General features: G+C 35.6%; 1 protein-coding gene across 17 annotated transcripts in view; it reads right to left on the reverse strand.

Moving 5' to 3' along the window:
- RhoGAPp190 (Rho GTPase-activating protein 190) overlaps positions 1 to 23,617 on the reverse strand; it is a 744,591-nt gene that overhangs the window by 272,847 nt on the left and 448,127 nt on the right. For 12 of the 17 annotated variants that reach the window (XM_090374411.1, XM_090374408.1, XM_090374409.1 and 9 more), the window contains 2 exons: positions 8,660 to 9,148; positions 6,435 to 6,590 (listed from right to left, as the gene is read on the reverse strand). The exons of 1 other annotated variant lie outside the window; for it this stretch is intronic. In XM_090374411.1, the coding sequence (XP_090230537.1) occupies positions 6,435 to 6,590; positions 8,660 to 9,148 (645 nt within the window). The remainder of the gene's footprint in view (positions 1 to 6,434; positions 6,591 to 8,659; positions 9,149 to 23,617) is intronic. 4 more of the 17 variants (XM_090374407.1, XM_090374406.1, XM_090374402.1 and 1 more) reach the window with 3 other exon arrangements.

Below are 23,617 nucleotides of genomic sequence, written 5' to 3' on the forward strand. Positions count from 1 at the left end.
ATTCTCTTGACGGCAGTAACTCCCTGTGGTTTTAATTAGTAGCAGATTTCCTCCTCGGTTACGTCGAGAAGGTCCCACTCCGAAATGACACCTCTCGATGAACTGAGTGTTCTGTGTGGTGTCACTGTTATAGGGATTCCTCCGATTGATGTTGTTCGGAGCAGATGTTCTGATTGCCTGTCATTTTTAGTTTCAATTAAAGGTCTCCAGAACGAAGCCTTTTAACTGATTTGGGTGAACCTGCTAACTTATCTAACCCTTTTTGAATAAAAAAGGGCGACATTTTACCAATTGGTTTTTCTCCGGTGGAGTGTATGATTAGGAACTTTGGAACAGGCCCTGATGGTACTTCAGTTCGCTGCCTTTTTTTAGCAATAATGCTATCTGGATCGCTGTCTATGTTTTCAGATAGGGACCGGATTGGGGCCCCTGAAGAAGTGAGTTTATCAGGATTCATGAAGATTTTTAAATTGTTCAGTGCCCGGGCTCCCCACCCACCACGGAGCCCAAAGGAACGCCCACTACCCGGCATGCAATAAATGCGCTCGGGAGTGGAACGCCAGGGCTACCCAGACACTATACCCGCACCGCCGCCAGCCTGAATCCTGTCCCTCGGACCATGAGGGTAGGGGCGTGGCATTGACACGGTTGACCCTCGCAGGCGAGCCTACTAGCCGATTGATCCTAGCCGGGCCTTCCAGGACCACCTGTCTTGTCGAAGCAGGGGCCAAAGTGGTGTATTGAGCTGGGCCCCTCAACCACCAGGATCCCCCTTTCCGAATTTCCACGGGTCGCAGCGCACGGCAAACACGCCGGATTCCATTGATGTAAGCCTGGAACCTGGGCTGTGGGCGTTGGATCCCAGTGATGCTAGTCTGGAAGTCCAGCAGCGTCACTGGGAGGTCCCCTCACCACATACAGGTGCCCACGTTGCGGGGCGTACTGAAGAGAAATTGGGACAACGGGTACAATTAAGAATGCGCTCGCCATTAATTGAAAAAAAAGAAAAAAAAAAAAAAAAAATTAGTTACGAAATTTGTCACTGTATAGCGTGTAACTATCTTAGTTACGCACTATATTTCCTCAACAACATTGCATAAGTGAAGCTGTACTATCAGAAAAGCAACAATGCAGCTGTGGCTATCAGAGAATTCCAGTGTTAGAAGCGCATAAGCCGTGGTCCTATGACTGTTTGTGCTGTCAGCAAAATGATTGCGAAATTTGAAGCGACAGGACATCTTGGTGTTCACAACCAGGTAGAGGTCGAAAACGAGTGGACTCCTCTCATGTTGAAGATGTGGCTATGGCTGTTGTGGATTTATCGAGTCAATCCCCGTTTATCAACTGTTTCTCGTGAAGTGGACATGCCGTATTCTACTGTAAGGCTAGTAATGTGTCAGGTGTTGCGGTACTATTCTGTTGTTATTTGGTTTTTAAGAGCATTTGCAACTAAGGCCATGTTGCTCCGGGGATATGTGGTGGTCATTTCCTGACCTTTCCGCATCCTCCGGGGTACTATCCTTACAAGATAGTACCGCAACACCTGAGATAGTACCGCAACACCCGAGATAGTACCTTACAAGATAGTACCACAAAACCATGCTTTAGCTACTGTAGCACATGCTACAGCAGCTAAAGCATGGTGATGCAGATATTCATTTCACATATGCACTTTAGTTTCTGGCACATCAGTTTTCTGTCATTCGTGCCAGGGGCTCACATCTGGTGAGTATGGGCTTGGCACACCCAGGGTCCTCAGTTGGATATCATCATTCTTCTCTTTCTTGGTGATTTCCTTCTACTTTTTCTCTCTCTCTCTCTCTCTCTCACTCACACACACACACACACACACACACACACATGATAACTCAGAAATTTTTTTTGGCTGGTGCAGCATAAGCCTCAGGTTTCCTTGCACCATATGGCTAATAATAATAATATCTGGTGTGAATGACAGTGGATATCACTTGGTCATGGAACATCCTTTGGAGTGATGAAGCCCATTTCTGCTTAAATGGACAAGTGAATACGCACAACTGTCGCATTTGGGCAACAGAAAACCCCCAGGTTATCAACAGGTCCCGTTGCATTCTCCAAAAGTGACGCGTGGTGTGGATTTATGGCCACATTTTTTTGAACAGGTAACACTGACTGGACCCCGCACCTGTTCCGTCACTGGACAGCGATATTATGAAATGTTGACAAATTTCGCAATACCACAGCTGGGTGCCTTCAGGATACTATATTCATGCAAGATAGTGTACCACTCTCCACATCCACCATTGTCTCCAAAGATTGCTAAGGCAACACTTTACAGATGAACGGGTCATCAGCAGTTGTTTTCAGACATCTTGGCCACCCCAATCACCGGCCCTCACCCCATGTGACTTCTGGTTGTGGGGTTTTTTGAAGAACCAGGTGTATCAGGAAGGATGTCAAACTCTGGCAGATCTGAGGGACAGGATTAGACTTCATGTGCTGGCTATTCCAGTTGACATGTTACATTCTGCTGTAGAAACTGCTGTTCTTCGAATGTAAACTGTTGTTGACCAAAATGAAGGACACATTGAAAATTGTAGTGCTATTCAAGTGATTTGTATTGCCACAGCACCACATAGTGACAAATTTTGTAACTAATTTTTTTTCACAAATAAATGGCGAGTGCATTCTTTATTGTACCTGTTGTCCAAATTTCTCTTCAGTACAAGCCTTAGAACTTGCTCAAGAGTCCTCTACATAGGGATATTTAATTTTAACAACCCTGTATATATTATCTGTAAAGATGTGTGTTCATGGGCAAATTATTTCTTCTGCCTGAGATTTACTAACTACGGCCCCAAATGGAAGAGGCTTCTAAGAACTCTACTCTCCAACAGGATTCAAACTCAAGCCTACATGCTGTATAAATGTATAAGAGTATATCTTATGTATACAAAGTAATATTTCGTACTGATGATGAAGCATGAAAACATATTTTAAGTGCGGCTTATTCTAAATTCTTAAATATTGAAAAAATTGGGATGTCAATTTTACTTATAAGAATAATAAAATCATAACAAACCTAGTGTTCAAAGTCACATTCTTTTAATTTAATAAAAAAAAAAACAACAAAAATCCATGCTTAAAAAAATGAGCAGTACAACAGCCTGCAGGTTTTGGCTTGAATTACAAAGATTAACTCATCTAAAATAACATGACCCTCCTAGGTTGTAAATGAAAATTTATTTATTTATTATGGAAGTGAATTCAGTAAAGAATGTTAAAAAGTTTGGAACAATAATGTTTTGTGTTGTCATAAAAAATGTAATAAAACTCAAGATTCATTAAAGAAACTACTTACATAGCATAGCTATACTTAAAAAAAAAAAAAAAAGTAATTTGAAACATTTCCATTGCTTAAAACAATGACTAGTAGTAGTAATAGTAGTAGTAGTGGCATGTGATGCAAGAAGCAAATGTATGAGCTTATGCAGCATCAGCCAAAAAAAAAAAAAAAAAAAATCACACCATTCCCTCCAAATGCCTGTCCAGTTCCTCCTTAAATTTATTCAACCTATCAACTTCCACAACGACAGATGGAAGTTTGTTCCAGCAATTAACCACCCGCTGGCAAAAGGCAAATTTCCGCACATTTATTCTACATCTGTCCTTTCTTAATTTGAATTTATGCCCCCTTAGGTTCGTAATCTGAACAAGTGGAAGGATCCCATCAGAATTCAGCGTGCTGAACCCATTCAAGGCCTTATACACCTCAATCAGATCACCGCGCAGGTGCCTAGTATCCAGCCACTGCAATTTGCAGAACTTAAGTCTCTCTTGATAAGAGGATCCCTTCATTCCCCTCACCAATCGTGTTGCCCTTCTCTGTACACGCTCAAGTAAATCTACATCCTTCCTAAATTGAGGCCTCCAGACCTGTACGCAGTACTCAAGGCGTGGCCTGACCATTGCCTTATACAGAGAGATAATCACCTCCTTTTCCCTGCTAGCAAAATTCCTATATATCATTGACAAAACCCCATGACCTGCCCTGGCAGCCTGTCTGCATTGCTCAGAAAACTTCATATCTGACTGCACAATTACTCCCAGGTCTTTTTCATTTTCTACCACCTTAAGTGTAGTACCACACAGTTGGTACGTTTCTCTGGGGTTACTTCTACCCATATGCAGTACTTTGCATTTGTCAAGGTTAAACTTCAGTTGCCACTTCTTAGCCCATCTGCCCAAATTATCTAGATCCTGTTGCAGTAGCACACTGCCATTACTGTCATTAACAACCTTGCCAACCTTTGTTTATCTGCAAACTTCGACACTAAGTCTGATATACCTTCATCAATATCATTGATAAATATACAAAACAACAGTGGACCCAACACTGAACACTGTGGGACTCCACTAATAACATTAGTCCAAGAAGAGCAGCACCCATTGATTACCACCCTCTGTCTTCTCGCACTTAACCATCCTTTTATCCATTGTAGCAACTTACCCTTAATACCATTCTGCTCCAATTTGTACAATAGTCTTCCATGCGCAACAGTGTCAAAAGCTTTCCTGAAATCGAAATATATGATATCAAAATTATTTTTTGCATCCAGTTCCTTTGTAACCACATCATAATATCCTATCAAATTTGTCAGACAAGACTTTCCCTTAACAAACCCATGCTGTGTCTGAATTATTGCTGCAGTCTTGTCTAGATGATCCTGCAATGCATCTTTAACCAGCGACTCCATTATTTTACCCGGAACAGAAGTTAAACTAACTGCAGCATTAGCTAATACAGTTGTCAGAAATTGTAATATTTTTGAACAATTTCCTTATTATTAATGAAGAAGGATTAGCCTATTTAAAAAACAATCGTTATAAAATACAACCGGAAAATTTTAAATCACATGATAAGGTTAAGTTAATTTTCAAGTTTAACACTGAAATATATGTATTTATTTGAAATTTTCCTGGATGTTATAGGTATCTGTTACAACTAACCTGGGAAGGTAAAGTAAATGTCTTTTACCCTGAAATATTTTCAGAAAATGTTTATTTAAATGAGAATTTACCATTACTAATTTAATTGGCATCAAAAAGTTTTGTATTTCTTGCATGCTAATAATGTCACAAGAGTTACAAAATGTATTGGATTGCATGTTCTACATAACATAGATTACAATGACTTATATTAAAACAACTACTATGGAAAGAAATTAAACTGCTGCCAGTACTGTTATATGGTGAATTGCAACTCAGGGATTGAACTCTATTGCAAATCAAAACTTTACAATCTATACAGAAAGAAGTTAGATGTTTACATGCATTAATGAGGTTCAAATATTTATATCCTATGAGTTCCTCTTAATAAGAGTTCCCTTTTAAAAACTCCCATTTATGAAAACATGCTGAAATATTGAAATTAAGAGAACAGAATGTAAAAATATCTGAACCTTAATAATACGTATAAACATAACTTCTTTCTATGTATAATTTCACCAAGATAAAGTAGAAAGTGTCACACAAGAAATATAATAACTGAAAATAATATTACTATTTATATTTAACTATACACTCAGAAAAAAAATTTAAGAGTTTGAATTAAGAAGAAAGCACAAAATTATATAAAATGATTACCATATATCAATTACAAAAATTATTTTTAATTTCTTAATATCTTTAAGTTTGAATAAAGGCTAATTGATGAGAGAGTGCAAGTTTTATTAAAAAAATTGATAATGAGAAGTGATGTTGAAAAAGAATAATGGATACAACATGCAGCTGAGTTGCAAGAAAGCAGTATGTTACTCTCTTTCAAAAGAGTAACCCATGATCCCAGCCACAAGGTAGTGAGGTGACACTGAGGGAATAAGTTAGGGAAGAAGCAAAATAGAGGCAACATTTCAGTAAAAACTGCATACAAATTTTCAATCAAAAATTTAATATTCCAAAATACTAGCATGAACTAGAAGAAAGCAGTCTTATCTAATAATGCAAACACAGATCATGCAATGAGTTGCATCTGATGCAAAACGTAAAACATGCTCAGATAAAGAAAAAAATGCTTTGTAGCACAATCAGCTCAAAACATTTAAAAGCTTTATTATTTTTTTGCCTTCTAAGAAAACAGACTGACATTTTAGATACTTTTAATATATATATACTTTTTTTTTTTTCATTTCAGGATATACATAAGCTATATTATTGTGTCAATTTACAACCCATGCAAAAAGAAAAATGCTTCAAAGAGGGCTAATAAACTAAAATTGTGCTAGGAATTTTAAATTTACATTTCTAAGCTTATAAGTGCTTTTTAAAAGCTAAAGAGCAAGCAGCCTTTTCATGTTTCTAATTAAAAAAAAAAAAAAAATGCAACTTTAAAAATCAGCATTTTTGCATATTTTAAAAACTGAACCCTGCCACATTTAAAAGCATAGCGTGTGTACTTTTTGATCTTGAGAGATTCACAGGAACATAGAAAGTACCCTCATCCAAACTTGTTCGGGAAGCATGGTGGCCAGGAGGCATGGATCCCTTCTTCAAACGTGAAGGGGGCAAGTCTGGTGGGGCAGGTTCAGGTGGAGGTGGATAGGCTCCATAGCCTGCACAGTACAACACATGATTGCAAAGAACTGCAAACCTTTATAATAGGATGATGCTCATCATAGAGGTCAATCTTTATTTAAAAGTAGAATTTTACATTTATTTATTTTCTGTTAAAATTCAAACTGAACCTAACTGTTCTTAAGCATTCTGGCATACAACCAAACTGGTTAAAATTCTGTCAGTAAAAAATAAGCATAACATAAACAGCAGGTGTCCATAAATTTATAATATCTGAAATATTTTTTTAAAAATTTTATTCGATGTACTTATGTGGAATTGATAACAGCACATGCATATATTGGTTCATAAAATGCAAAATTTTCAAATTGATATTAGAACCAGTCACATGCATTCTTTTTCTATGTAGTGTCTGGCTTCAAGTTGGCTCAATGAATAAGCCACTACTTTGTTAATTTACATAATCTTTACATATAAGTCAACAGTACACAGTTAATGAAGCCCACAGGAGGAGCAGTGACCTTGGCTCAAGTTTTTGCAAAATTCTTAGGAGTGGGATGCAAACATTTTAAACTTATGTCTAGAAATGGAACCTAAGGTAGATGAGAAAGCATGGAACAGACATGACTTCATGTGATTTGCTTGCTAGGCCAGCCAAAAACCCTTACAGTTCCCTCTACTACCGAAGTAGTTGCTCCTTCCTTTGAGAGAGCACGAGATCATTATGATTCAACCAGATTATAAGAAAGTGTTCTAGCATATCATGATGCAGCAATTCTGTCAATTTGTTCTGAAAAAGGAAAACACCATATGCATTTAGGATTGCTCATGACACAAGACATTTATTTACCACTGAAAAGTTACATTGTCTATTAACTTTGCTACTTAAATGAAGGCACTGCATCAATAAAAAGGTGAAATTCATAAAAAGTCATATCCTTCTTCTGGGAAATTCGCAACAAAACTTATTCCATTTCTATTTGTTACTGTCTGAAAAAGCCTGAACAGCTAAATCCCATATTAATACTGGCTGTTTTTGCTGAACTTTGTGAATGGTGCTTCTTAGAATGCAAAGTTCAACAGGTTTACTTAATGTGTTGACTTCTGATGACTCTACACACCCTGCATCTTCATTAAAATTTTCTGACACTAAAGGTTGATCCTAGTGAGTATCAACAACTACACAATCTGTTTATGGTGAATCAGTCTTATTCAGGAACTGGTGATCTGCTGGGAATTCTTTGAATAATAAATGGTTCACAATTTATGGACACACTGCATTATATATAGTAAAACTGGGAAAACAAGAAAAACCTATAATATTTAAATATTTACTATAATTCACTCAACATTAACTTAAGTTATAAAACTGAGTAATTGTGATGCATTTAAATCAATACACGAAAGAGCAGACAATGACAGCATATGCCAGATAGACTACTTTTGGTGCAAGAGTGCACAAATAATATGGTTAAGAATACATATTTAATAACATAACAACGCTCAGATAAGAATATTTAAATTTTATTTTAAAATATTATAAATACTTTAAATTTCTAAATTTCAAAAACAGTCAGACACACACACACACACACCACTATTGCATTTCCATTAATTTCCCTGCTAATATGAAAGTAATTTTTTTAAAATTTTTATTTCTTTATCTTGTTAACTACTATAAATTAATTTTCCTATCACAAAGTATTTAAAACAGCAGCAGTATAACAAATAATGTGACAGCAATGGACAAGAAACAAACAAAAAGGTTAGATTTAGAGATATTTAATAACCAAAATTTCTAGCAAAACAACAAAACACATTTAATAAAAGTAAAGAAAAATGAACAAAAAAATGTGGCATGCTTTTCAGAAGAATCAAACAAAAAGAAAGCCAGTAAATAAAAAAAAAAATGGAAAATGAGAATTAGGATGCAAAGACAAAACATCAGAGATATGGACATTGCTGGAACCAAAATTTAACAAAATCATGCTATAAAACCATGCCTGGGAATTAAACATGCGAAGGGCAGAAGAAAGGGTGTTAGCCAGTTACACAGAAAACAGGTTTAAACATTCAGATTTATTTAAACAACTGAATGACTATTCACCACTGAGACCTGATGAAATTGTGTCATCATCATCTGTAATACTGTCTGAGGCATCAAGATCATCAGTTATCCTTGACCCTTGACCAGGATTTGGGTGGCTGAGGCTAGGTGCTGATGGAGTGGATGGCATTCCCATCCCACATGACTTGAGGCTATTTGACTTTTTCAGTTCATAAGGAGGAAACGGTAAAGCCCTTTCTGGAGGCCCTGGTCTTCTGCGACCAGTGGCATAGAGAGAAGACGGCAAAGGCAGTGGGTGAGGAGGAAGGCGGGGTGAATAATGTATCTGGCTATGATAAGAAGGAGGGGGTGAGGCACTGCCAGAGAAGGAAGCCAAAGAGGGTGGAGGGAATGTTAGATCAATGCCAACATGGGATTCACGTTCATGTCGTGAAGGAGGCAGAGGAGGAGGGGCACCAGAATCCCGAGATTTCATAGTAACAGAACGATCCAAAGATTCAGTGCTGGGAAAGGACTGCCGATAAAGCTCTGGAAAAAAAAAAAAAAATTCAAAGAAAAATGCAACATCATTTTATACTACAACAGATAATGAATATTTTCTTTGACAAATTAACTATGGTGGACTGTAACAATCAAAATAATATCATTATTAATTAAATCTACAATAATTCTCAATGGTACTGTTTTAATGTGCTTATCAAAACTAGAAAATAGGGTTATAAACAATTAAATAATCCATTAGATTCCAAAGTTCAAATATTGAACTTAAAATTAATACACATCAATAGAAACGAGATGTGTAACTACACAACTGAATTAGCATGTTATTCAATTCTTAGTTTTATGACTGTCTTGTGAGTTGAGTTTTGCGCAAGTTAATCATGCAGTGGTGATGTCTGGCCTGATTGATCTCATCAGTGAAATATCTATTCATGTTTATCATCAATTCAAGATTCTACACTTTCTCTCCCTCTCCCTCTTACTTAAGGAGTTTTCAAAAAGTCACAAGTTATTGTTTATGCAAGAGTAAATGTTTAAGTAATTTAAGTACACTAAAGAGATGCCATGTTACCAATCCTGTGTACCACTATCTTTGCTTTCCATTTCAGTAATTTCAATGTAATATAAACAAATATAATATATTTCTTGTAGAACAGTTGCTACTATAGCTACAGAAATTAGGTATTCTTTTATTTTTAATTATTACATTAAAAAAAAAAAAAAAAACACATATTAATGTGTGCATGCATAAAATTTCATGCCCATAGCAGCTTTATAAACTTGAAACTTAACATTTTCTAATGCCTAACATTTTTTTCTTTGTAAATAACAGGTATGAAAAACATTCTTAAATTTAAATTTTTATTTAAAAAAAAATTAAATAACAAGTATTGCAATATACTAGAAAAATTCTAAGATTGGTATGTAACAAACAGAATCAAAAAAAAAAACCCTTTTCCGAAATTAGGGGTAAAAGGAGGGGAGGGTCTGTCAAACTACGATTAATAGAATATCCACAAAAACTCTACTGCCAATTTCTATTCCCACTATGTGGTCAATAATTTCTTGCTGAGGAGCTATTTACATTGGCTACTGTCCTGAATGTTGTACGTCTAATAGCATAAGAGGATACATCTAAAAGATGTTGTACATCTAATAGCATAAGAGGATACATCTAAAAGATGCTGTACATCTAATAGCATAAGAGGATACATCTAAAAGATGTTGTACATCTAATAGCATAACAGGATACATCTAAAAGATGTTGTATGTCTAATAGCATAAAAAATTTCCAAGTAGCACATGACTAATTTTGATTGGAGCAGTTTAAGTATGCAAGTATGCTTGTTGATGGGACAATATAACCTAGTTCTTACAATGGCAATCCGTGGCTTACCTATGGCATAAGGACACCTAGTTATTATGAAGTACAATGTCAATTTTATGCTGCCCACCTGTGGAAAGAATAAATTACCGAATAATCTTCATTATACATAAATCTACAAATGGCCATACACATAATGCCACTTGGCAGAAAGCTGTACCAAAAGTAAGAAGAAAAACAAGAGGTGGCTGAAGGTCACTCACACTTGACTTTATGCTCCATACTAACAATATGGGAAAGAATGTCTAGTGAGTGACCTTGAGCCACCTGTTGTTTTCCTTTCTTCTATTGTGGAATAAGCAGGACATTTTAATACTTGGATTAATGTAAATTTTCAAAATGAATGAGGGCAGTTTTTTCACAATAATAAAAAAAATAAATAAATAAATAAATAACTATTGGCAACTTAATTTCCACATTTAGAAAAATATGTAAAATTATTTTGTTACTTTAGTAGTTGCTGGATAACAACTGAAAGTTAGATTATTAAGAAAATTAAACAGAAGGTACAAAATAAAATTATTTGGTACTTACATAACAACTGGCAGAATCAGCATTAAAAAACAAATTTTCTTATTTTCTCTAACTAATGTCAAATTCTTTAGCAATCATCCCTAATTCTTGCTAGTATGCCATTATATTTTAGAACATTTTCTACACAGTGAAAGTCTCGACTAAGTTTCAAAATCTCCCAACATTTCATCTTCGTAAAGTTTATATAATATCTTAGTTGCCTCAATCCCAACCCCCCCTACATTGCTACTGTCACTGGTTCTTTGAATACTATGCAAAAAGTCGGAATCACACGGATATTCAGCTAATGTGACCATGTAAACATAGACAGGAGAAATTTACTGTAATGCATGGATCATTCACTTCTCTGAAAAACATATGACTTCTTATGAGGGTAAAGGGGAACCACAACACAGGTTGACCAGATGCTATAATCTGTGTTGAGAATCTTCTTAATCCTCTGACTGGCTATGGAAAGCATATTGACTAGTCCGACTTCTCGGTATGTGACTGCATAAGTTTTATGGACACCACTAACGTTGTGGAACGATAATCCCTTTCACCCTTAATTCGCACTCTCTAATTGCCTTTAGGCAATTAGAGAGTGCGAATTCTCTCACCTCTGTTCTCACTAATGGATTACGAGACACAACTTATAAATTTGTGTCTCGTAATCCATTTGTTACATGGAAATTTTCTTTGTTCAACGGAAACTATTTTAAATGTAATTACCAAGGGGAATTCAAAGAAATTCGCTATAAAAAAGTTCGTTAAACAGAGGTCTGATTGTAATTAAATCAAAAATGAACCAATTTTAAAATACAAAAACCATCGATTATGCCATTAAAATGCTGGGAATGGAGCCCCGTTTGCCCCACCGTAGTTTCGGCTCTGGATACTCAATAATTGCATTCAGGATTTCATTTGTAAAATAAATGATCATTTCAACAATGGGCTCTCGTGAGCCCACCACTGGGTATAAGTAGGTAACAGAGCAATGATGACTGTGTGTGTGTGTGTGAATATTTTCCATTCATATTGTTTACAGCAAGAAAGTTGTGGATATTTTTTGTAGACTCTTCAATTCCTTTTGCCTTTTTTTTTTTTTTTTTGAACATAATGCTGGTCCTAGAATTTACAATACTACTGGTTTCATTTTTACTTTGTATAAGCACACATTATGTAATCTTTTTAACGTTTGTATTTATTTTAAGAAATTATGCTGATTAAGCCATTAAATAAACATGCACTAGCTAAGATGCTTGCTGACAAAACAGTTTGCAAACTGCATATTTTAAGAGAATATTCCAAGTAAAGCCTAATGTTGAACCCTCCTTAGTGATGAAAAAAAATAAAGTTACCATGAATCTTTAAACAGATGTGTTAAGTAAACACTGCAGTGAAGTAAAAATTCTGAAAAAATTACTCCAAAAAAATATAAAAGTTCAGTATCAGAAAGAACAGTTTTACAAGACAAACTTCTCTCTTATCTGTAAACTCCACCTCTTCAAATCAATAAATTGATGTCAAAGTATTTCTTTCCTTTTTAATAAAGTGTACAAACTATTTTGTATGTGGCCATGGGGTTCTCAATGCATCAGAGGTTTCTGATATCTAAATCCATTATGCCTCATGGCTTGTCACAGACATTCTCTCAGGTATGACAAGCTAGGGCTTGCTACTTAGGAGTCTAAAATGCTGATAGCACTGATATTCAGGTAATACTTGAGTCAAGTGAATCAAATTTCAGTGAAGTCTGGTCATTCTGTAACAAACAAATCCTCCGCTTGTATCTTCATGATGACGGGACTGTTAGTAACCCTGGGTATAGTGGAAGCGACCATCCAGGAGGAGTGAACCAATGTAAGCAGGAGTCAAGTTGTGGCATCTACACCACGCAGAGGAATGCTGGCCACCCCTTCTGTGTTACCAGACAGTGCCAGTTAGTAGATTACTCTCATCAACAGGTGCAATACCACGACTTTGCCTATTGGAGGCTTGAATTGGTGAAACCATGCTTAGTCTCCAGAACAAAACTTCGGCAGTCCTCCATCTCATTCCCTAGCAGTATGATGATGTCCTTTGTAGTTATGATGGGCATCATGGCAAGGTCCTATCTTACATTTCGAGGGTACAGCTCTAAAATGATGTTCACAGGCTAGCCACTAGATAGTCCACCAAACTGAACCATTTGGAAACTTTTTAGGAGGCATCCAGATCAGCTAGTATATAATCTCACTGATTCCACTCTACTAGATAGTGACTGGAGGGAGTCCAAGAAATGTATATGCAGGAGGCATCACAAATGCTATGTCAAGGAGCTGGGTATATTTTTGCTGTGTGTATGCCAGATCCAAAAATTTTATTACTTCATAAAAGGTCTCCACCATGGATTTTTTTTTTTTTTAACTGCTGAATAAATTATGAATAGTCAAACTAATAGAATAAACATTATCTGCAAAAATATCTAAAACTCCCAATCACTTCCTTGTTCATTTCACAAATATATGGGATCTTGGTTCCAATCTCAATGATATCCATTTCCAATTAGTCTGTCCTTTTTTCTAACAAAATGAATCCCAATTACTGGTTTGATCCCAATCACTGCTCATCTCAGTTATCTAATTATTCGCTGTAAGAATCTTTTCGCTTCAAAGGTAATACTTGTGCTTGTCTACTCTGATATTCCCTATCAGAAACAAAGTAATTTGGAATCTCCTCTTTTTGATCTTCTATAGTTTATATTCTCTCTACCCACCATTCTGTCAAATTCATTCATTGACTCCATTGATCTCCTACTTCCACTATTCACTTGTTGGAATGCTAACTTCCTTTCTTTGAAACTCAACTTTTCCAAGAGTGAGGTAATTTTCCTTGGCAATTTTAATGTTGAAAACTCCATCTGGCTTCAGTTTTCTAGTAATACAGACCCATTTGATCGAGATGTTGAGGCTTTTGCATTTGCTAATGACACAGATTATTTATTTAGCTGGCAGAATAATCTTAACTACACAGCCAACACTCCTGATCTTTTTCTCCTGAACAACCCTTCCAATTATGCAGTTGAGGTGAGTGGTCTTCTCCAGTGGAGTCTTTCTCTCATGGCCACTCTTAGCTTTGTGTTGTTTGGCATTACAAGAATACAAAATGGCATGATCTATGAGATTTCTTTTCTTCTTTTCCTTGACTGGATTACTGCTTTAAATCTTCTGATGTCAATGCTTGCTCAGATCGTATCAGTGGAATTATTCTTAAAGGGATCAAATCCTTTATTCCACACTACATCTTAACTCATCCTTTATCTAAAACTTGATTTTCCAATAAATGTTTTATGGCTTTCAAGATGTTACATATTACAAATTAGCTTTCATCCAAATCTCCAATTTCATTTTCTGCCTACACCAAAGTTTGCAACGATTTTAAAGCAGCTTTTAATCAGTTAAAACTTGATTTTGAACAGGCTAAGAGTAGAAAACTTGCTTCTTGTGCAAATAGTAGTTCAGCATTACGGTGTCTTGCCAAAGCCATTAGCAAGAACTCTTGTCCATCTTTACTCCCACCTCCACTAAAGATGAAGCTAACTTACTAGCATCCTGCTTTTTTTCTAACTCTTGTACCGTCTATCTTGGTAAACCACCTCCTACCATCCCAGTACACACCGCTCAATGCCTCCTGTGGTTTTCTGTCAAAAGGATATCAGAACGATTTTGAACAATCTTGATGCCAAGAAAGCACCAGGTCCTGAGAGTATTTCTCCACTTGTTCTCAAAACCTGTTCTGTGCTGCCTTTTTACAATTTCTTATTCTAAAAAGATCTATTGTTTTAATTCTGCTTGGGAATTTGTTCATATCCAGACAGTTCCTAAAAAGTGTGACAAATTCCTCCCATCCAATTATTATTTCATTGCACTCACTTCTACTCTTTCTAATTAATGGAGAAATCAATTAACTATGAACTCCTGAACTATCTTGAAACCTTCCTTCTGATCAATATGGACTCCACCAGTGTTGATATTGTTGATATATTGGCTTATATTACCCACTATGGACAAATTCAATGGAAAAGTTTGGTGATGCTCTAGCAACTTCTGCTGAAATATCAAAAGCTTATGACTGTATTTGGCACAAAGCTATTCTAAATAGGCTTGCATCCTATGGATAGTCGACTTTTTTTGTAATTGGAAAAAAAGAAACTGTCAGTTCTCTCTCTGACCACTCCCTGCAGGTGATGATAGATGGCTCTGTCTTTAATTTCTCCACTAATGCTGTTGTTCAGTTCTTTCTCCCACTCTTTTCCTTTTGTGTATTAATGACCTTCTCCCTTTGACTTGTAATCTTATCCACAGTTTTGCTGATGAGAGCACATTTTATTCCACTTTCCAGTTTGAGAAACCTTGCTTTGCACGAACTGCTTAAATTTCTTGAATATCCACTACCAATTGTTTAAATGCTGATCTCCAGGTAATTCTCTAGTGGGGTAAAGACAATTTAGTTTAATTTCAATCCTTCTAAAACACTCCTGTTTTATCTCTCTCAAAAAAGGAGTCCACAGCTCCTATACTTATCTTTGATGACATGAGATCTCCAGATAAGATCACATATCTCTATTTATTTGTTATTTGGTTTTTTTTTAGGAGCATTAGCAATTAAGGCCATATTGCCCCAGGGATATGCAGTGGCCATTCCCTGACCTTTCCATATCCTCTGTATTTGGTGGTCACAGGCTCGAATCCCGGTCTAATCAAGAAGCATGTGCTACGCACTGGTGCTCCTGTCCACCTGGCTACAAAGGCGCCGATCACACATCTCTATTAGAGATTACCTTGACTTCTAATCTCTATCAGCATAAGTACATCTATTGACTTATGAAACAATTTAGATGCAGGGGAAGCAAATATTGCTTCCCTTGCATCTAAAAAACTGAGTTTTCTTTTTCACACCCAACATGACTCTTCACTGAAATAACTAGCCAATTCTGTACAAATCTCAAATCTGCCCTAGCATCGAATATTGTTCCCAAATCTTGGGTGATAAAACAATGAAGAGGCTAAAACCTCTCTCTCACTCTCCGGCTTCTGCATTCAAAAGAAATGGAGAAACCTGAGAATTTTATCAATACTATAACCCTGAATATATAAATTCATCATAGAAAATTAACTACTTCTATTTTAACATATTAATTTTGCATAAGGAATTAAGTTGCTTAACTCTTAAGTTCACTCTTTCCTATCTCTCCATATTGAATGCCTTTATCACTAAGGACATGTAGTGCTGAAACTGGATAGCAGCCAGCTATTTTGATAAGCATAACGTACCCTCACTTAAAACTGCAAGTGCAAGAAAAGTGAATGTGATAGTAGTGAACATGACAAAGTGTGTGTGCATCAGTGGTAAAGTTAGGTATAATTCACTGGATTTTATGCAAACTACACAGGATTACAAATTTTCAACAGGTAAATAGTTTACAATCAACTAAGAACTAATCATTAATTATATAGCATTCTTTGCCTGGATTAACTATAACAATAGCAAAAGAATGCAGTATAAAAATCATGTATTGGAAGACATGGAAGTCATAATATACATACAAATAGTGCATAAAGTGATGAGAGAACTGAATGTTTTAAAAGTTTTGAAAGCACCAAAGTTCATAGAAGAGATTCAGTTCACATGAAAATGTTTTAAACATGACTCAACTTCTACAATAACATATCTGTCCAAGACTGACAAACTCTCACTGAAAATGTCTCAATGGGTTCATCCGATTGTTCAGGATCCAAATACAGACATTTCTAAATAGGTGGTAAGTGAAAATATGTTCCTTTGTGAAAGTATTTCAAAGAGAAGAATTTAAAAAATTCTGTATGTATCAATAATTTTCAGCTTTTTGGACCATTTAAAATAATCACATCTCAGGAAAAGAGACCCTGATATATGCATCATAATAATGTCCGTGGAATAAACAGATGAAAAGAGTAGCTAGCTGAGGTTTCATGGCACAACACTGATGGTTATACTATATGATCACATATCTCTATTAGATATGTCATCACAAGTCCTTATGACTTCTAGCCTGTTCAAATTGCTAATTATAATAGTGATACATATATTTTTTATGGAATCTTCTGTCATCGTATTAATCTCTATTACACCAATATTTTATTGTTAGTAGTAAAGGTTTATTGCTTTTGATGTTGAAAACAGTTATCTCATATGATCACTCAGAATATTTTATAATTGATATGTTTGTCTTATATAATGGAGTCAAAGCAAGCACCTCACCTTTTTGTTTTATAATTTAGAAATTATAGAATATTTTTGATAATTAATATCCTGTTGCAGTAAGGATATCCTGGAAGGCCCTTTACATGGATCAAGAGAGAGAATGAGTAATATGTGAGTGCACAGTCCTCAGACAAATTAGTCAAATAGTCCGAGGATGGGGACACATTAGTCAACTTCCTCCTTATGTGACCAGCACAGTTTAATGTGGTGTCAGGCCTCCATAGCCGAGTGGTCAGAGCAGGAGGGCAGTAGCACACACTCTTTAAGAAGACTGGGGTTCAAGCCCCTGACTGCTAAATACGGTCAATCTGCCAACCCGCAGTGGACCAGCATAGCAGATTGTGGTCCATTTCCCTGAACATGAATCGTTGAGGAGACTTCCATCCTGCAGTGGATTGATAATGGTTGCAGTTTACCATTATCAGATGATTCCCAATTCTTGGACAGCAAAGAGAGCGAGAGTCTACACAGACTCTCGCTCTCTTTGCTGTCCAAGAGTCTGTGTAGATAATTCCAACTCTATTGAGAAGGTTCGGATGTCTCAATTACGACTAAGGCTGCCTTTAGTTCTGCAGCATGTATAAATGGTCATACAGGTTCAATCTATACTCCACCCCAACAGGTTTTCAGCCCATCACAAAAAGGCAAGAATGGTGCTAATTAATAATCAACAAAATATGAATCAAAAACAGCACCATGTTATTAGCAGGTATCATTACATTGCAAATGATCAGGTACAAGGTAGGAGAAACTTTTAAAGTTATGTAGGCAAGTACTGGCACCAGAAAAAATATTACAGCTAAGTCACAATAGAGAAAAATACATGGTCACACTAACATGTCACTCAGGGACCCTGTAATGAATATACTGCCTTAAAAGAAAGGCTGATATGTTATACATTAGTCACAAAAAATATTACTAATACAATTTTAACCATGAAAACATTTTGAGTTTTTGGCCACCCCAATTTGACAGACTGAATTTGAGTAATGGCCAAAGTCACTTGAACAGAGGAGGTCCTCAGTAGGGGGTTAAGGGGAACTGCCAGCTGGGGGAGGGCTAATTGGAAAGATACAGGTCATGGGGGATGGACCAAGCCTCTTGTACCACTTCCTGTTCAAGTCACACAGAAACTTGAACAGTAGTAAGTAGGGATTGTGGGGCCTGCTGTAGTTTTTGCTATAATACTAATATATCAAGAGTATAGTCAATAACGGGATGAACTTTAACTACTGATTAGCTCTGTAGATGCTGATAAATAGGGTAAAAATGAATGTCCACCTAATATAGGGGATAATGAATTTCATTTTGGCACATACATATGAATAGGAAGGTGGGGAGAGAGGGTCTTCCAATCAAAAGTCACCTGGATTTGGTACGATTTTCCCCCAACTCAGAACGAATTACCCCAGGGGCTCACATCTTGTGAGTATGGGCTTAGCCCACCCAGGGTTCTGAGCTGGATATCATCATTCTTCTTCTCTTTCTTGGTGATTCCTCTCTCTCTCTCTCTCTCTCTCTCTCTCTCTCTCTCTCTCTCTCTCTCTCTCTCTCTCTCTCTCTCAGGATACTCAAATTTTTTTTTTTTTTTGGCTGGTGTAGCATAAGCCTCAGGCTTCCTTGCACAATATGGCTAATAATAATAATAATAATAATAATTTGAAGAGCATATACAGCAAATGTCGTGTGAGACAGATGGTGGTAAATGAAAGTTAAGAGTGGGGTTGTGTTATAGACTACATGATAGAAATACTGACTGTCCTGTTATGGAAGATTTCAATTTACTACTCATTCAATGGAAATTATGGGATGGCAACTCCATTTGTGAGGTAAATTTTTTGAATCTACTTGACGACACTGTTATAAGTATCAATATGCTATGGAGAGTATAAGAGCAGGAATATCCTTGATATGGTCACCAGCAATAATCTGAATACTGCAAACATGACAGTACAGAAACCATTAGGATGGAAGTGGGAAAAGAGGGACAAATTATTCTTGGGAAAAGTAATACAAAATATGTTCCACTGATTTAGCCAACCAGTGGTCTTCTTCTTCCACCTTTGCATTTAAAGCTTGGATTAATGAAGGATTTTATTAAGCTCTGGATAAAGATGGAGGGAAATGGATTCTGCTACCAAAGGGAAGTACTTCCAATTTAACACATGGAAAACTGAAGAAGGAATTTTCACTGGGCCTCAAATAAAGAAACTGCTCAAAGATGATATATTTGAAACAAAGCTACAGGATGCTGATCCAGCAGCTTGGTGATAATTTAAAACAGTTTTGCATTGACTTCTTGAAAGAAGGAGAGAATATAATTAAGAATCTTGCTGCAATGTTATAAAGATATATTCAGAGATATTCTGAAAATGAATTTTCAGAATATCTCTGAAAATTCATTTTCTTCATCTGCATCTCAGTTTTTTCCTCTCAAAATTTGCCAGATGTAAGTGGTGAGCAAGGGAAATCCTTTTATCTGGACATATCAACAATAGAAAAGTGGTACAAAGGTCAGTGCGATACTGCACGATGGGAGATTATTGCTGGTTTCTTAAGAGGAAAGGCAAAAAATATAAGAAAAACTCTGAGTGGCAAACATTTCTAAGGAAATAGAATGTATATGGTACATTATATGCTTGAGTAAGTATCTCTCTATACATTAAAAAAGTTTTCCTCCTAGTGATATTTATTCGAGCCAATGGGAAAAGAGGGCGAGGCAATATGTCACTACAAATGCAATTAATTATTAACAACTGCCTCCATAACATTCACCAACCTTGTGCATGTGCTTCCCTGTCTAAAGTTTGATGTTCCATTGTAACATTTAAACTATGCACAGGTAAATAATTACATGGGTCATTTCCTGATTAGATATCAATCAGTGCGTATCGACAGGTGTGTCTTTTAAGTAGAAAAGATTTGACTTACTCCGATACCCCTACATTTTACTTAGAGAAGCGTGCCAGTGGTGGGTAGAAACAGACTAAGTTTAATGAATCAATAATTTTGGTAAGCACTGCTTAACTGTAATATGTGAATTTATTCTTGGTTTCTATATACGCTAATTTATAAATTTGAAACATGCTTAAATAGTAATGGGCATAATGAAAGATTTTCTGTAAGGTGGGTGAAGTAAATAAAATTTGTATACATATTTTTTTTTTTTTGTATGGATTATACTCTGATATAGTGCACTGTTTACCATTATCCTTGTTCACCAAATCAGCTCTATATCAATAACACTATTAACTTTTCTTTATTGGTTTAGGTTTACATTTAAGTTCTGGTTCATGTAACAATTGCTGTACCTTAGCTTTATCTTATCCTTCTAAATTATACACATTTCATTATCAGTATGACCATTTATTTAATTGTTAACCTTACATACAAATATTACCTAAAACTCAAACAGGAGGCTTTCTTACTTATTATTTAAACTGATAGACAATAACTCCCCATCTTCAAGGAGTAAATCTCTAAACATATTAACCAATATGTAAATCTTTATAAACTGCCTAAGTAAGAGTTCGTAAGTGCTCCCTTTCTGTATATCTAATGCTCTTCAGCTTTATTTCAGGATATTGCAAATGAAAAATAATTTCTGAGTTATTCTTCTGCACAGAAGTATGCTGGATCTCCTGTATAATAGATACTTGGATTACTGTAAGAAAACAGAAAACTGGAATTACCCAAATTCTTGGCATTATCCATGGCCAAATTCTTGAGTGCTATTGAATATTAACATTTATAAGATGTCATTCCTTTTCAGTGTCAAACTCTCTATGAAAACTAGTGTTCTCACTGAACTGAAGTAGTAGACGAATTTTATGCATAGTAACAGCATAACCATAATGGAATTAGACTGGATTAAAATTTTATTGGCACATTAGCAGCTAAGGGTATTATGTGCCAATGCATGGTTACAGAAGTTTAAAAATAGATAATTAAATAAATTCTGACAACCATTGAAAAAAGGTTACCTCGTCACAACTCATATAAGGGTAAAAATTAAATACGTGAGAGCATACATGTGCTCGATATTTTCCTATGTTCTATTAGTATTTAAGAATAAACAAGGAGTTACCTTTTATTCCATAGGAAAGAATTCTTCTTGATCAACTCTCCTTTTTGTGAATTATAAAATAATAAAACAAATTGTCGTTAAATTAATCTAAAAATAATTTAAAACTCATGTGTTTCATACATCTACGAGTAATCCAACATCCCAGGCTCGGTGCGGCACACTCCAACCTGACCCCAGGAATATCAAACCCCTATGTAACCTCTAGTACTGGAAAACATTTTTTCAAAATCATGAATCTAAATAGAAGTAAAATATTTTTAAGAGTGATAAAATTTACAATTAAAATCTACTGCAATTTCCTCCCATTAAGCAAACCAAAACTTTGACAAGTGTCGTGTACACAGGGGGGATAAAATTGACGAGATTAGTATGTACGGGAATTTATAAATGAGAGACTAATCTTTGGTATGCATGTGTTCAAATGACCACGAACCAGAAAGGAATGGCTGATAGATATTGATAGAATTTCTTTGTAATTTCATTTCCAAGGTTTTTTCGGCAATTAATAGCTTAGTATAATCATGTTGTATATTTAAAATTCTGGCCTCGTTGAAAAGGAATGTGTGATTTTCATTTTTCGCGTGAAACTCAAGTTCTGAAGCGTTTGCACGCAAAGCACTGACTGATGCTTCATGTTGTTTTACCCTCAAGTCTAAGACACACCTTGTAGATCCAACATAACTAGAATCACAGTCCCCACATGTAATGTGATAAACGAGGTCATGTGATTGTACTGAAAATGATAATACAGTGTGATTCTTTAGTGTCGTAAATAATTTATGGCCAGGTTTTGCTATTATTTATTTTCATTTCTGTATCTTTAAAAAAAGTTATTAATTTGTCTGTTCCATTGTTTAATATAGGGTATTGCAATAAAATATTTTTTACTTTTAATTCTGTCATTATTTGTATTATGAATTATTCTATTTTTAGCTTCTAATTTTATATTATTGATGGATATAAACTACTTAGAAACCTATTTGTCAATTCTTCTATTTCTATCTATAAAGTATATGTAGTAGAGTATTGAACGCATTTATAAACTGGTTTAACATGATTGACTTCTTAAGAGAATATGGGGGATTACTATAATGTAGGAACAACCCCGTATTCGTGGGTTTCCGATAAATACTAAAATCTATATTATCACCTGCCCTTTTTAGTGTAAAGTTTAAAAAATTTATGATTTTTGTCTCTTCTTGCTCCTTCACCAGAGTAAATATTAATCAGGTGTGGATATTATTAAAAGTTTGTAACACTTCATTTATGGTGTGATGATCTGTAATAATGAGTATAATTATCGTGATATCGTCCATAAAAAGTGACTTTAGGTAGAAACCAGGTTAAATGTATATTCTCTAATCTGTCTAAATATAATTCTGATTTCAGGCCATTCAAGTTTAAACCCATGGGCAAACCGAAAATCTATTTATAAATTTTACTTTCAAATGTAATGTAATTCGCTTCAACCAATAATTTAATTAGTTCAAATATCGCTCTTTTTTGGTAACTTTGTACTGGTAATATTAATCATATCATTATTTAGTAGATCCCAAATTATGTCTAGGGCATACCCTACATTAACATTAGTGTACAATGCAGTTACATTCAGGGAAAATAATTTGGCTTCACCCCCAATTTTACGATCTTTTAATTCAGTGTATAAGGCATCATAGTTCTTTATGCTGTATTTTAATGCATATAGATGAGTAGCTAAGGCCGACAATGCAGAGTTCTTGTAAGATACTATAGGAGCACTAGCAACTAAGACCGTATTACTCCAGGGATATGCGGTGGTCATTCCCTGACCTTTCCGCATCCTCCATATTTGGTGGTCATGGGCTCGAACCCCGGTCTAATCAAGAAGCGTGTGCTACGCACTGCTGCTCCTGCCCACCTGACTACGGAGGCGCCCATATCTAGAACTATCTGAAATGATAAGCTGTAATTTATTAATATAGTCTGTCTTTTATTTAAAATCACTACTGTGTCCCTCTTATCAGCTTTATGAATAACAATATCTTTATTTTCCTTTAACTGTCGTAACACAATAGATTTATTTCTATTTAGTTTAGGTGCATCTAGCATTTTTAGATTGTTGATAATCTGATTAACTTGTTGGATTAGGTCATTTTTTTGAGGGTTGTCCCTAAGGAAGAATTCCAGGTCTATTACTAACTCTCTTTAGTAACGAGCGTGGCAGTAAATTATAATTTAATCCCTTCTC

Source organism: Mastigoproctus giganteus, chromosome 5 (assembly GCF_048544385.1).
Source record: "Mastigoproctus giganteus isolate SK-2022 chromosome 5, ASM4854438v1, whole genome shotgun sequence".
NCBI classification, from domain to species: Eukaryota; Metazoa; Arthropoda; class Arachnida; order Uropygi; family Thelyphonidae; genus Mastigoproctus; species Mastigoproctus giganteus.